The sequence below is a fragment of the Lytechinus variegatus genome, chromosome 7 (assembly GCF_018143015.1).
Source record: "Lytechinus variegatus isolate NC3 chromosome 7, Lvar_3.0, whole genome shotgun sequence".
NCBI classification, from domain to species: Eukaryota; Metazoa; Echinodermata; class Echinoidea; order Temnopleuroida; family Toxopneustidae; genus Lytechinus; species Lytechinus variegatus.
Window position 1 is genome coordinate 23,076,321 of NC_054746.1, and position 16,180 is coordinate 23,092,500.

The 16,180-nt window shown below is 36.3% G+C and overlaps 1 protein-coding gene across 9 annotated transcripts in view; it reads right to left on the reverse strand.

The window, feature by feature from the left end:
* LOC121418785 (neurexin-3a-like) overlaps positions 1–16,180 on the reverse strand; it is a 136,949-nt gene that overhangs the window by 34,698 nt on the left and 86,071 nt on the right. For 8 of the 9 annotated variants that reach the window (XM_041612899.1, XM_041612897.1, XM_041612896.1 and 5 more), the window contains 2 exons: positions 14,429–14,605; positions 9,289–9,327 (listed from right to left, as the gene is read on the reverse strand). In XM_041612899.1, the coding sequence (XP_041468833.1) occupies positions 9,289–9,327; positions 14,429–14,605 (216 nt within the window). The remainder of the gene's footprint in view (positions 1–9,288; positions 9,328–14,428; positions 14,606–16,180) is intronic. The other variant, XM_041612898.1, reaches the window with a different exon arrangement.

Below are 16,180 nucleotides of genomic sequence, written 5' to 3' on the forward strand. Positions count from 1 at the left end.
TTATATAACAATGCAAATTTAGTGTGCTAACTTCAGTTTTGGTTTCATGTCCCAAATCTACGTAGCTTACAAAGGCCTATCCCTCTTTCTATGCAAAGAAACTAATGCTATTTCTTAAATAATTATCATCAAAATAATTTCTCAACTCAATTATTTCTTTCCGTTCTCCTTGTCATTGACAAGTATAACACAATGAATTTTATACCATTTTTTTAAACAAGTCTTGTCGCGTTCTGTTATCTATACAGCGACCTCACAATATGCAAAATTTATGCAAATGAACATTTAACCACGTGAACCTGAAGGTTTTCTTCACTTTCATTTTTACATTTTAGATAATTGGTTCAGAAAACCTTTTAAAACAATATCTAAGCACACTTACTTCTTTGGCAGGAACTACGAACTTTGTTTACACAATACTATTTGGACAAGCTTCATCCTAGCCGGAATCTGCTACTTTTAGGAGAAATTTCAGGCCCTCGGTCGAAACTTGTTGCTCGATGTTTTATGACATGTTTCGAAGCTGAAATTTTAGGCCGAAACCGATTTTTACCTTTAAACATATATTATGGTATCTGCAACAAATAAATAGTTTCGATCATCGAAACATCCTCCCGCCCCACCGGATGAGGAGACTTTTTGAAAACTTGAAATTTCTCAAACAAATATCTATCACATGACATACAAATGAATAAATACATGTATAACATATCAATGATTTTCAATGAATTGAGCTCAAATGAAAGTTCAGTCTCAAAGTCTTTAATTTAGTCACTATAACCTTCTGTTGGGTAGATAACCGCTAGTTTTGTAATGGGTCTACGATACTCTCCGGAAACAGTTTTTAGCTTCACATTTCGAACTTTACCATCAGGTCCCGGATAAACCTGAATGATTCTTGCTATAGTCCACTTTCCACGGATTGCATTGCTCTCTGCAGTCATTACAACGTCACCAACTCTAACGTTCCTTCGATCTGTGTTCCACTTTCTACATGGTACTAACAGTGGTAGGACGTTTTGAGACCACTGCTTCCAAAAAGAATCCACTATTAGCTGAACGAATTCTACGCGATCGCGAGGATTCTTGGTTTGCTTAAATGGACCCTGTGGGATATTTCTAGAAGACCTGCCTAACAACATATCATTTGGACACAAATAATTTCCATCATCTGGGTCATTGCATTTCCGTCCTATCGGTCTCTCATTCATAAGGTTAGCTACTTCAAGAAAGCATGTATACAACTCAAATGGTGTGAGCACTTGCTCACCAATTGCTTTCTTGATTGATATTTTGGCACTTTTAACAAGAGATTCAGCGCACCCATTTTGGTGGGGTGCATTAGGGGTGATGAACTTCCACTGTATCCCCTTATCTGCACAGAAATCTTTGAGCTCATCTTCACTCCATCCCGATATCATCTCGCGAAGTTCGCGTTGAGCTCCCACAAATTGCGTTCCATTGTCGCTAAGGATCTGAGCTGGTCGTCCCCTCACTGATAAGAATCTCCTTAGGACTTGGAGAAATTCCATTGTTGAACAGTCAGTTGCCATTTCCAGATGAACGGCACGCGTATTTAGACATGTAAAGATTACACCATAATGCTTGGCCCTCTTATTACGACCAACCTTTACTTGAAAGGGGCCAAAATAGTCACAGGAGGTGTAATGAAATGGTGGAGTGTGAGGTGCGACACGATTACTAGGTAAATCAGCCATCTTCTGGGTCTCACGCTTGCATTCTGTTGACCTGCATTTGACACAGCGATGCTTGACGGTTTTTGCCAAACGATGTCCTTGTATGATCCAAAACTTGCGTCTCGCCTTGGCGGTTGTCGTTTCAACACCTGGGTGTCCAATCTCATGAATGTGACGTGTGAAAAGTAGAGCTATGTGATGGGAACCTGGGAGTAGAGCTGGATGTCTAGATTCATATGATGTCACTAAGTTCTCAACTCTTCCTCCTACTCTGATTACTCCTTCGTTATCAATGAAAGGAGTAAGGGTTCTGAACTCTCCTCTCTCAAATCTGCTTTTCAGACCCTTTTGCGCTTCCTTTGTCCAATATAGCTCAGCTTTCTCCAACTCTGCTGGGGCTAATGTCACATCAGCTTCTGGCATGGATTCTTTCTTGAGCTTTGACTTGAGAATCCGTACAAATCTGAGAACATAGGCAGTCACTCTGACTAACTTTCGCCAACTTGAGAAATGTTCAGATTCGATGGGGGCAATTGATGTGCTGTTGACAACTAACACTGTCTGACTAATCTTTCGTCTCTCTAGATTCTCAAGACTCTGGTCGATATTCACCTTGTCTACTGGCCACTCTGTTTCGTCGAGATGCAGGAATCTAGGACCGCACTTCCATACTTTCATAAGGTCGTTTACTGCGATTCCTCTTGACACTTTGTCTGCTGTGTTATCTTCACCAGGTATATGTTTCCAGCTTGAGGGGTCAGTGAGAGTCTGAATCTCCCCTATTCTGCTTGACACAAAAGGCTTATATATCCTGGCCGAAGACTTGATCCACTGTAGAGTTATCATGCTGTCCGTGAAGAACATTACTTTCTCAACTTCTAATCTCATCTCTTCAGTGATCGACTTGTACAGTCTGGCAGCTAACACGGCAGCCTGTAGCTCCAATCTGGGTATTGTCAATGTCTTTAACGGTGCTACCTTTGACTTGGATGCAACAAAGCGAGTCTCGAACTTGCCATCTCCGGTTTGCCACCTTAGATACGCACATGCACCATAAGCATTTTCTGATGCATCAGAGAAAATGCACAACACTGGTTTACCTTGAGCTTCAGGAGGTGTTAGACATCTTTCGAGAGATACTTCATTCAATCCTTTCATTTCCTCGAACAGAAGCCTCCAGTCCGCATCTTCTTCTTCAGTAAGAGGATCGTCCCAGTTGTAGCCTCTTTGCCACAATTTCTGCATCCCTATCTTGGCTCTTACAATCACTGGGGCAGCAAATCCTAGGGGGTCATATATGTGGGCGATTTGACCTAGGATTTTCCTCTTGGTTAATCTTTCTTGACTCTCTCCATCTAATCTTGAATTCAGTACACTGTCTCTCAGCTTTACTTTGTAAGAGAAGGTGTCATTTTCTCTGTCCCAAACTACTCCTAGGACCTTCTCCTCAGCTATGTCATCTAGTAATTTCATCTTTCCTTGGGTGAGGTCTCCCACATCAGATTCATTGGAAATCCACCCTTTGACTTTGAAGCCTCCGTCATTTAACACTTCATCTATCTCAGCACTAAGTTTCCTGGCTTCATCTACAGTCTGTACAGAGTCGCATATGTCATCCATATACACATTCCTTTTCAAAACAGAAGCAGCATGAGGATGTGTACACTCTCCTTGTTCTGCTGTAAGCTTCAGAGCAATCTGGGCGATTGCAGGGGCTGGTTTGTCACCGAAAGTGACAACCTTCATCATGTAGACATCAGGTTCTCTGTTTCCATCCATGTCTCTCCATAAGAACCTATGGACATGTTGATCTCTCTCAGGGATTGACACACGATGGTACATCTTGGAGATATCCCCACACAAGGCCACTTCATTTTCCCTGAATCTCAAGAGCACTCCGACCATACTGTTCAAGAGATCGGGACCTTTCATCCAGTATTCATTTAACCGATGACCTTGGTAAGATGCAGAAGAATTAAAAACAATCCTGATAGGGGTGCTCTGTTTTTCTGGTCTTACAACAGCATGATGTGATATGTAATGAACTGGTCCTTCATACTTCTCGATGTCTGCTGCTGTGAGTTTCTTAGCAAACCCCATTTCTTCCAGTTCATGGATTTGCTTGTTGTACGCTTTCGCGTGCTCTGGGTTTCTATATAGTCTCTTTTCAGTTGACTCAAGGATTTTTACTGCTTGACTCTTATTATCTGGGAGATCATTAGGATCCCTTTGCCATGGATAGCCAATTTCCCACTGCTTTCCTTTCTTCTGTGAAGAAGCTCTGATGATCTCTTCCTCTTTCTGTTCATCAATGGTTAACTTAGTCTCTTGGCACTGACAACTTACACCTTGAGATTCCATTCGCCAAAACTCTGACAAGTCTGGACTCTGAACTGCTACATGAAGGACATTGACACATGTGGTTCGCTTCTCTGTGCCACCAAAGATCACCCATCCTAATGGAGTCTTTCTTGCTATGAAGTTACCTCTCTTCTTTAGTTTACCACCTACTATGTATTTTGGATGATCTATTCCAATCAAGATCTCCACTGGCCCACTATCTCTGTTCAGGTTAGGGATATTAAATTGATCTGCGAGGTCTTTCAGATTAACAGCTTCTTCCTCTGTTATTGAAGGGACGCCGACAACTTCAATCATCTGGTGTTTCTTGGTTGTGTTTGCTTCTCTAATCGGCACTCTATATCTGAAAGTTTCCAACTCTTCTTCAACGTCGCCAAGCTTTTTGATTGTGATGCTCGTTTTGGTGCCTTTCAACTGGAGTCTCTCGGCGAGTGAATTTTTGATCAAACTAACTTGTGAGCCGCTATCTAACAGGACGTTTGCTCTAGTATCACTGTCAACGTCTATGGATAAGATTGGCAGCAACGATGCTCCAACTGTAGTCGCAACGTTAATGTCATTTTTACCGCTCTCATTTTCCATCTGTTGACTGGCTTCAAAGTGCAACAAAGGATGGTGATAGTAAGTGCACCCTTGCTCTGGACATTTCTGCCTTCTCCTACAGTTTGCCATGTAGTGGTTTTTCCCTGCTTTCTTTAGGCAGCTAAAGCAGCATCTATTCTCCTTGAAGAACTTCAGTCTTTCTGGGGCAGCCATAGAGATTATACGCTTACACTGATCTACCCAGTGCTCATCAGTCTTGCAATGCCAACAGCGAAGTTGTCTCTGAGCTCTGTCTCGTGGCTGCTCTTCATGGTATCTATCACTATGGTCTGGTTTGCTCTTTTCTTTATATGACAAATGATGAACATTTACTGACTTTCCTTCACTTTGCATCTGTGATCTCAATGGTGCTGACGCTCTCATCCTAGCTTTCATTTCCAGGTTCAGCCATGTCAACAAAGTTTCAAAGCTTGCAGCTTGCTTCTCTGATTCTTGGTATCTAAACCAATTCTTCCTATCAACAGCGCACATTTTTCTCTCTATGGTTGCTAACATGTGACTGTTGTCCATGTCACCCTTCTTTCCTACTAGCTTAAGGATGTTATAGCTTCTTCTAACAAGGTTGACAAACTCACAAAATTTGTTGTCTTCGTTCTCTTTCAGTGGTTTGAATTTGCTCAGGTCGTTGATTATTGTATCTGCAACAATTCTAGCATCTCCATACATGGAATCTAATAGATCCCAGGCAGCATCATAATCCTGACCTATGCCTTGGATTAATTCGTGTGCACGGCCAACGAGACAGCTTCTCAGGATTGTCATTGCATCACGTTTTCCATAACGCGAATCAACCATGTGAACGAAGTCTGACTTGAATATCTCATAGTCCCGAACATCTCCAGCAAACTTGGGTAACTTCGGCTTCTCCACCTTAAAATTGCATCTAGCATCTGACATACCTGGAGAAGTGTCTGGGTTCTGCAGTGGAGGGGGATACAAGATTGCAGATTCTGGAGGTATAGGAGACCCTCCCTGCATTGGCGGCATCTCTAACTGTGGTAGTACTTGTTCTGTTGGCGTCTTGACTCCTGAGCTGGTTTGAGAATAGTAATCTGTAACCTCTATCTGCAGTTTCAGGAATTCTTTCTGGCAATCATCCATCCACTGTTCCTCTATCTCAAACTCAGCATCATCATCAATAGTCATAGTAAAGTTCTCATGGGCTTCTTGTAGGTCTCCATATGCTTGCTCAAACTTGCTGTATGCAGACTGAATTTCTGGCACTTCTCTGTTATTGTTAAGCAAGATCTGAAGACCGTTACTGTGCCTGGTAAGCCTGGCCTTCGCTCCCCTTCTCTTGAGTTTCAGCGACTTCTTGTCCTCTGCCATCGTAGTAACAACTCAGCGAAGTTCCACCAGAAATTGAATAGTATGGTTTATGGTTTATGAAGAAACAATTCAATCTGTAAAGAACAAACAATTGAACCGGAAATTAGACATATTTTGTCTAAATTAAATCACACTTTGAATTGTACTTTATCAAAATAAATTTTGAACCTGAATGAAACATCAAACCATGTCTCTTTGTGTGATTATTGACTTTTGCCAGCTCTATCTTAACTTGCAAAAGAACCATAAAATTATCAGTAGTAATCATAATTATCTTCATGAAATATCTGCATTATTTTCCTAGCAAATATTCAAGAAAAAGCTACACCAGTAATCCTTTTGATGTTTGTACTGGAAAATAAATATCCAGGAAAATACAATAAATTCAACTTGAATTTAAGTATAAAAATTTCCCTTGACAAATTGTAAATCCTACTCAAAACAACTCTTTAAAAGTTTGCTTAAATTCTTTTGACTAACCACATTAAATTGCTTTGGTCTAGTTTGATTCATAATACACTCAGTTATTTCATAAATCTGAAATGCTTGTATAATATCTCTGTCAATAATATTCCATAGATATATAAGCTTTCATAACCCTGGACATTGCTACTCATTGCTTTATATAACAATGCAAATTTAGTGTGCTAACTTCAGTTTTGGTTTCATGTCCCAAATCTACGTAGCTTACAAAGGCCTATCCCTCTTTCTATGCAAAGAAACTAATGCTATTTCTTAAATAATTATCATCAAAATAATTTCTCAACTCAATTATTTCTTTCCGTTCTCCTTGTCATTGACAAGTATAACACAATGAATTTTATACCATTTTTTTAAACAAGTCTTGTCGCGTTCTGTTATCTATACAGCGACCTCACAATATGCAAAATTTATGCAAATGAACATTTAACCACGTGAACCTGAAGGTTTTCTTCACTTTCATTTTTACATTTTAGATAATTGGTTCAGAAAACCTTTTAAAACAATATCTAAGCACACTTACTTCTTTGGCAGGAACTACGAACTTTGTTTACACAATACTATTTGGACAAGCTTCATCCTAGCCGGAATCTGCTACTTTTAGGAGAAATTTCAGGCCCTCGGTCGAAACTTGTTGCTCGATGTTTTATGACATGTTTCGAAGCTGAAATTTTAGGCCGAAACCGATTTTTACCTATGAACATATATTATGGTATCTGCAACAAATAAATAGTTTCGATCATCGAAACACATTGTATATTTCTTATGAATCCTATTTTGTTTCCATATGCTTGGATAATTAATAAAATACTTCAGTTATCATTTTCAGCAGTTATGAATGATTTGAGTGCCATGCAATTTAATGAAATGAAATTTAATGAAATGAGATTTATGCCACTATTGGCTATCCAAAGTTAAACCAAAAATTTAAACCAGGGTTTAATTTAAACTAGAGTTCATAATATGGTCCTTTGAATCTATCTTTTTCCTTTTGAATATCTTAAACTCCCGGTGTAAACTTAGTCATTTCAATCTGGGATGCAGAGTCAAGAGATTACAATCAATAAATGCATATACCTCAACCCAAATCTATACCCCAATTGCACAGACTATACAAAATTCACCTTGCAAATTTTCTTCTCAGGTAAGACCGAGCAGCTGGAATCAAATCCTTAAATTCTTTAATATGTAATCTAGACCTATGATTTTTAAATAAAAAAATCCACCTGGTTTATTTTGTTCGATTTTTTTATGGCGGGGATCCTGACTGTTGTCAAGATTAGGTAATATGAACCCGTTTCCAAGAACCTAAATGCCTGATCTCCCTTGCTGACGGACACAAAACTTATCAAAACGTGTTAATAACAGATACAGCGGAAAAGCAAAATTTGGGGGTGGCTCCATCCGTTTTCATCTGCTCCAGACAATGGAAAAAAATAGGTGAACAATGGAATAACAGTCAAGGGTGGAAATCTCTCCCCAAAGGTAGGGGGCCAGGGGCTGGAAATTTTGACAACCCCCCCCCCCCCCCCGAGGTTATCACCCTAAATGTAAGGTCATTTCGACCTAAATAACTTTGACAACCAAAAAAAAAGGTCATCACTCAAAAAGGTCATCTCGTCCAAAATACATGTTTTATTTCGATTTTGCATGTATTTCTTTCCCTCATAAAAGACCTAAAATAGTAGGGGGACATTACTATTTTGGGTAGGGGGGACGTGTCCCCCCTGGGATTTCCGCCCATGATGACAGTGGACGGACGCTCGATGGACATAGAGCGTATGAAACATGTTTGTAAAGAGTACACAACAGATACATAACGTATTCCAATGGATGACAAGATTCTTTTCGGTTTTACATCCTCGCTGCATCCATAAGTGCAGTGGTACCAAGCCTTAAAATCAGAACCTGCCATTCTCTGAAAGTTGCCTTGCAACTGTGTAAATGGGCTGTACCCCATTTGCATTTACGTTCTTGGAAGATTGCATCATGCAAATCAAACTAAACTCAAGAGTACTGGCAATATTAGAAATAAACAAATAAAGGAAAATAAAATGATTAAAAAAAGTAAAATTAAATGATTTGAGACAAAATGTTTATCAATGATTCATTCACAGTGATTAAAAAAGATGTCAACACACAACAAAATTTGAATTAATATCCAAATACTCTTGAAGATAAAAGAGAAGTTTGAATCAAAATAAATTTATGATAAAAAATATAAAAATGCAATAAAAAAATTAGGTAAATGTATATAAAAAAAATCTGAAGAAATCATCACAAAAACACTATCATAAAAGAATACCTTCTTGACATGCTATCTGAAAATATCAATTATACATGCTTATGAATAATTAATAAGTATTTAATCAATATCTATTCCTAAAACAGCAAATATCCTTATTAAACTTTTCATCTATAAAGACATCACAGGAATCTCAGTGAAAGGTGAAAAGTTAATGACGTAAATTTTCCTCCATGCAGAAAAAATGGTGCATAATCTTAACACAAAATCAAGAATCTCTACAAGAGATTTTCAAAGAAAAAATATTCAAAATGTAAGAAATTCAAGGAAAAGACAATTTCAGTTGCTGCATGCTTTTGAGAGTGAGATTTAATCATTAACATCATCAAAGTGTTAATTATACATCAATATTAATTAATAATATATTAATATTCAGCACCCTATGGTCACTTAGTAAATGATTCATTCTTTTGATGGGTTATGTAGAATCCATATTCTTTTCCATGATTTGATGAGTTAATTGTTAAAAATCCAGGCAAAAATAACAAAAATGATCAATTCATCTTGGTTTACCTGTCCCTGACCGGGGGCGATATCACTTGCACTATTCAGCTGATAAAATAAAAATCAAAACCACAAGCGTTTTTTTTTACTTTCAATCAAGTTGGAAACAAAATACTCAAAATAATAACACAAGATCAATTATAAAAACATTATAGAATTGATGCAAGATATTTGAAAGTCAATTTGTTTTGTATATGATGTATTATAATTTATATACAATAAATTAGGGCTCAAACAGAACCAACAGTGTTCAATTCCAGATGAAAACCATTAAACATCTCTTATTTCCTTTATGTTCTAAATAACTGACATTATACAATGACAGATGATGTTCTTTGGGGTTAAATGTATATTTAGCAGATACATATTATCATTTGCAGTGTTTGATTCACTTTCACATTAAACCAAACATATGGAATATCTTAAGTATTCTATTCATTCTTTAGACTTCATATCCAAAGTTTTTTTTTATATCACTGAATAAAAGTTCTAAACTTATTTCATAGAAAAGTTGAATGTTTTAACTGGGAATTATCAGAATGAGGCGCTTCATGCCTACCCCCTCCCCCTTTGTAGTTACAAGTCAAACCTTCATTCCTCATGAAATGAAAAATGTGGAACCTCAGTCCAAAGAAAAAAAAAATGTTGCCGATGGGGAAAATTTCACATCATTAGCATTTTAATTTCTTTACTGAATATAAAATTGAAGCAAATTGTTCTATTATAATCAATAAAGGCAGAGATATAACAACATTTAGTCTATACTTTGGTAAACCTACGACATTACTAGCAGACAAACTATATATTTTGTGATCTTGATGCCAAGAGAATAGAGTGGCAGTTGGTGTTTGCAATTACAAATCGATGAAAGATGGATGGGCAAATTTCTGCTGGGAGCAGACGAGGTGCGAAGAAGACCATCCAATCATTAGCTCAAGATTAAAGAGTGTTATCCAGGGAAGGGATTCAAAAATGTCATTATGCTACCACTTTAAATAAGAAAGCTTCTAAGAGATTGGTAATATCTAAGAAGAACTGAAACATGATTCTGAGAATTTCTTCAAAATATAAGCATGACTAATTCACTAGCCAATTCTATATTTGTGTGTGGATTCTACTATATAGAGTGTCAATGGCGATTGTTGTTTTTCTTGGAAAAAAAATTAAGTGCGCTACAGTTTTATGTGATCCTGACAATGCTTTGTTTTAAAGAACTTATTCAATATCACGACTTCCTGTATTCTTGATGGAAATATTTCTACTATAGTCAGGAAAGAAAACAGCCCACCTCTTTGTTCTGATGGGCATTATTTTTCAAGCAGAAAGTGAAAAGTTTCAAGGAAGAAAGTGCATGCCTTCTTCACAAGGAAGAAGCATTGCATCAATTGGTGCAAGAATTCTTGTAAAGGATCCTGAATATTTTTCATGCTTAAAAACTTACCCTTCTGCATTTTCTACACTTTCTGCGTTTTCTAAACTGTAACACAATCAAACAAGTACATCCATCTTGTTATTTATGGATGACATGACACTTGTGGTCCCTTATCATAAAGATATCTAATAAAACATAAAAAAATTACCATACAAATTATTTAATGAAGCCTTCTGAAAATGAGCGATGGACTAGAATTACCCATTACAACACAGGGAGAGCTATATGTCATATATTGTACTATTGTAATGTTGATTGAATGCACAACTGCCCATTCATCAATTCTGTATAACAATACTACCATTTCTCAAGCTGACTGAATTAATAATCAGTATATAGGCCTATCATGTTAAATTCATTTAAAAGCATGCTATGTTTAATTTGCTTTATTTACATTAAAATTATATCTATGTTGATGAGTTAAACTGTCTGAACATCACCACATCACAAACAAGTTCCAGGCATGAAATAAACCACATTTTCATTTTTCTAGAAATCAATCAACATTAAAATGATCCAATAGGCTCTTCCCAGTAAAAAACAAACCAACATTAATAATTTGTTATGAATACTTTGAATTAAAAATGTGAGAAAACTCCTCTTAAAACAGAAATGAGTAAATATCTCATTAATCACTATCATGGCTGTATGCAGTGGGGGGCAGCTTTGAAAACTTACATTTTTTTACTGATTTTTTTTGCAAAATTCACTAAAAGTATGCAACAAATCCTTCAATTTCACTTTACAAAATGCAAAAAGTGCCACAATGACAAGCTTGGTCGCTTGGCTTCCTCACTTTCAAGTTTTTATCAAAAAACTTATGCCTCCTGCCTGCCAGCGAATAATTTTTACTTAAAGCTATGATCACTATGATTGTTGAAAAATAAAACATATTTTTTAGAAAAGCATGCACGTCATGCAAACAAACATGTTCGAAAAAGATTGATAGAAAGATATAGATTGTACAGAAAAAAAGAGACAGATAAAAACATCAACAACGAGATCATCATTTACTAACACCAAATGAATTCCTACTTTCCACATTTTGTTTACTTAAAAAAATTGACCCTTTTCATAGCTTCCACATAATTGCTGAAGCACAATATGCATTGTACTCAAATCAAAGTATTCATAAGCTAACTAACCAGATTATATGGTTAAAAAAACTTTTCTAATCTAATTAAACAAGTATAAATCTTTTTAAATCATAAAAATGGAAGGATATACGACTACAAATTATCTAACATTAGTGTAAAAACAGATGGCGATACATAAATAAAACCACTAATGAAACTTGACTGACAATATCAACATCATTCATTGGTTTGTCTACTTTCACTTTTGCACATCCCATTCTTCCTGGCTTTCCCCATACACGTATCTTGCACGGAAGCTGCTAAAATAAACACAAAAACGCGTCTCATAATATGAGCCAACACAAAGTAACTGTCACTCAAGGTGCTTCTTCTTGAGTAAGTCATCGACAAAGATGTTATTCTTTAGAGAGACTCATCCTGTTGCGCATGCAGCCCACGCCCTCCAAATAAAGCAAAGTAGCCTAACTAGAGGCCTTTCGTCCATGCCATCACCATGGCAACACAGGCAAGAGATGCTGCCGCCGATTGACGGAAATCAAGCAAATGGACCTCGTAATACCCGCCGAATTTGCACTCCTTGAAATGCCCTCCCGACACGCTTCTGTCTGTCGGCTTTACTGAAAGCCTGATAAAGCCAATCAGCCAGGTGAATGATAGATACTATCTCACTTATTCTTCTTCAAGACCTTGACTTTTGGTTATCTTTGTGAGAGGTTCTCTTTTACAATGTTACATACAATCTTATCCCATAACATCTTTCCTACATTACCCCAAATGCTGCTTATATTTCACTTATAGCTAAGCTGATTTTGCCATGCATGTTTAGGAATCCCTACTTCATGTTCCAATGTAATGATCAAGTATCTACTCTTGATTCCCCTAGCATCATGATAAACTTTATTACTGTATAATCATCAGTTTTATTTTGATTTATACCCAAGTTTTATAATTTATCATTTAAATCTCCATTCTCTTCAGTTTCTCCCTCTCCACCCCCCCCCCCCTGCATCTCTTTCCATCTTCAGAGGCAATTCCATTCATAGCACCTGTAAATCTGCTGAAAGCCTGACTTATCATGACTGCAGTAGGATTGTAATAGATCGGTCCTTGTCACACATAAACACTGGGTAACAAGATAGTCCTTTCATCCAGAGTCCGAATGCTAGGCATAACTCATCTCATCCTAGCTGGCTTCATTCAGTCCCACAAATAAACATCCAGGTTTGTGAGTTTGAAAATAAGCTTTTTAATTTGATAATTTTCATAAATCTTTCCATTTATTTATTCTGTGTTGGATATGGTCTTGTACAAATAAAAATTAGGTGACAACCACAAAATCTTAATGTAATCAATGAAAATAAAATTTTGAACAACGCATGTTTGATTTAAACATTGGAGGAGAATGAGAGCATCAAATCAAGACAAACCAAATTTACCCTCATTGGTGTCAAATGGTTACTACACATAATAATAAAATAATTCAGCCCCAATACAGATACCTTTTCAGAAAGAGGCAACTAAACAAGTACAATTACCATGAAAGTATGCTCTTTGCATAACATCAAAGATTGAGAAAAATAAAGAATTAAGATTGAATCCCATTCAATAAATTCAAATTAAACTCACAACTCCACCCCAAATGTAACCCATTTTTTATATTCCATAATAATCTGAAAATTAAAACACAATCAATGTCCTACAGACTGACTGTGTGTGTTTATCTCTATGACTGAGCAAGTAATTTCAGATGGCTGTTTAACAATCCTTCATCTACAAGCTGGCACACTGTTTGATGCAACAATAACAGACAGCCGGATCGCGTTAACCAAATTACATGCAAGAAAATCCTGCCAATACTAACATAGGAGTTACATGTTTAAAGTTCAATGGCATGAATCTGGAGGCGAGAAACAGGGATAAAAATTCACCCAAAAGAGGAACAAGTAGATTTCTCTCTACTCTAACAAGATTGAAGAGAAAACTGATAAATTAAACAATATGCCTGTTTGTTTGTTTCCTTTATTTAGAAAAAAAACATTTTACACCCTGTTTCCTTATAGTTTCACTAAGTAATCACAAGTTTTACTTAAATTTCATAATATATTTCCCCCCTATATGATAAAAATGAAGAGGAAGCAAACCTAAGAAATTTAAAATTACCTTGATGTGCAAAAATATAAAGCTAAATTTTATTGTTTTTCTTATAGCTCTATCTGTTACCACACAGACCTCTAAAATGATAAGGAAAGTATTTATGACTTCTCAATTTCAATTAATATTAATGATATAAAAAAAAAAAAAATATTATTTACATTCAAATAAGCTTTTTCTTAGATTGACAGGAAATAATGAAAAAAGCACATTGAGTCACACACACCCACACACACACACACCTTCATTTACTTTTGAAGATAAACCTCAGCTACAAATAAGATTTGAAAGTGATAAGGGCATAATGTTACTATATTCCATACTGACTTTCTGTCACTGACGTGCCAAACACATGCTGGTGTACTCTTGCTCATTATTCAAAGCTGTGTCACATGCATGCATTGTTGAGACAAGGAGCATGGTCAGATATAAGAAATATCTCAGAATAAAAGCATTCACTATGCCTTACCTTTGCCATCCACTTTGGAAGAAGAAGGAAGGATTCTTCGGTGAGGAAGGTGATAGGGTCAATGGCATCAACATCTTCTGTTGTGAAGGTGATATCACCAAAAATCTGAATGAAGTCATTACCATTGAAAGCCATGTCAAGAAGCTCCAACATAAAGTCATCACAGTTGTAAACCACCTGGAAAATATTGAACAAAAATATAATTAAATAAAATAAAAATCAGTTTAATTGTTTTTCAAAAAGTGTGCACAAATTAGCATATTTAATGAGTTTTCGAAATTCTATGCAAGTATTTAAAATCCCTCACCTCATGCAATATACTACAAACAGAATTTAATTGGGGAAAAAAATAATGAAGTAGGGGCAATGCCATATGCTCATCTGCTCATTTGGGAAAGGTGAGTTAATAAAAGCAAAAATACAATCAATGATTTCAATTAGAAGAGAATATTCTAGACATAATAAAAATATCAGTAAATAACCTCTGAATATGCCTTTATACAGTAATACATAGAGTTCAAAATGGGCTTTATAAATATAATGAAGTTATTTTCAAAACTTTACTTGTATCAGATATTTTGACATAACTTCACAAAATATTATATGATAAGTTTCAGAAGTTTATAATCTGAAACTGAAATGTATATCGATTTTCTGAGTTAATTCATAGTGTCATTTTACCATGAGGATGATCATTTATGTTTTACATGTATTTCATACGATGAAACAATCTAACGTGTATCATCACTACTTTATTCAATATTGTAATCTCATTGTCATCATTTATCAATAAATCTGATGAATTGCCTCAGGTTTAACCAAAATTTCCAACCTCCTCAAAAAAATTAAAGAGGTATTTTCATTGAGGTTCTGAAAATAAATGTGCATGTAGCACTTGAAATAAATCTGGGTCATTAGAGAGCTATCTTGCCTTAAACCCATGCATCAAATATTCATTGCATATTTCATCTCCTTCCTGCATGCTCTATGTAAACAAATGCTCTGAATACTGCCTCCAGTCAATGGCTGCGATACTGTTTGTTTTCTACTATGATGAATGGTGAGAATACTGGCCAGGATATTCAAACACACCAATCTTCTGAGGTACATGAGGTGTTAACTGGGTGCCTTAACTCTAAAAAGGAGGCATTTTTATACACTTTTCATAGAGGCAATGTATGTTACAAGATTTACTGAATATTTCAGTAAAGCATGTAGTTTAGTCAGAAGGGTCAACCAAAAGCTCAAGATATCTGTTTATTCATTCAATAGTTAAGTTTCTTAAGAAAGAAAAAAAAACTATTGCTCATACACAGCAGGTAATGTTCTCCATGATACACCTTGGAAGAATAATACTTTACCCCCAAAATGCAAATGAAATACACAATGGGTGAAAGGGGGGGGGGGGGCTTGCACAACAAAGACCTGTCTACATTCCCAGAGATCTGGAGCGCATTAACACCATTTCAGCATTCCATGACTTGGGGAGTGTCCCTTTCAAAATAAAATTTGGTTATCAATTATTATATTATACTGAAGAGATTAAAGCAAGAGCTTGTGACAGGCGCTGGAGGTGCACAGCCACCAGCCACTCTACAAGGGACATCATTAGATAGAGATAAGAACTTCTCCTAAGGTAACCAAGTACATGCAGGAATATGAGAGAATATGAATTTTAATTCTAGCTATAATCCATAATGTATCCATAATGCATACAATACAAATGCATTCCCCATTCTGAGGAGATATTAA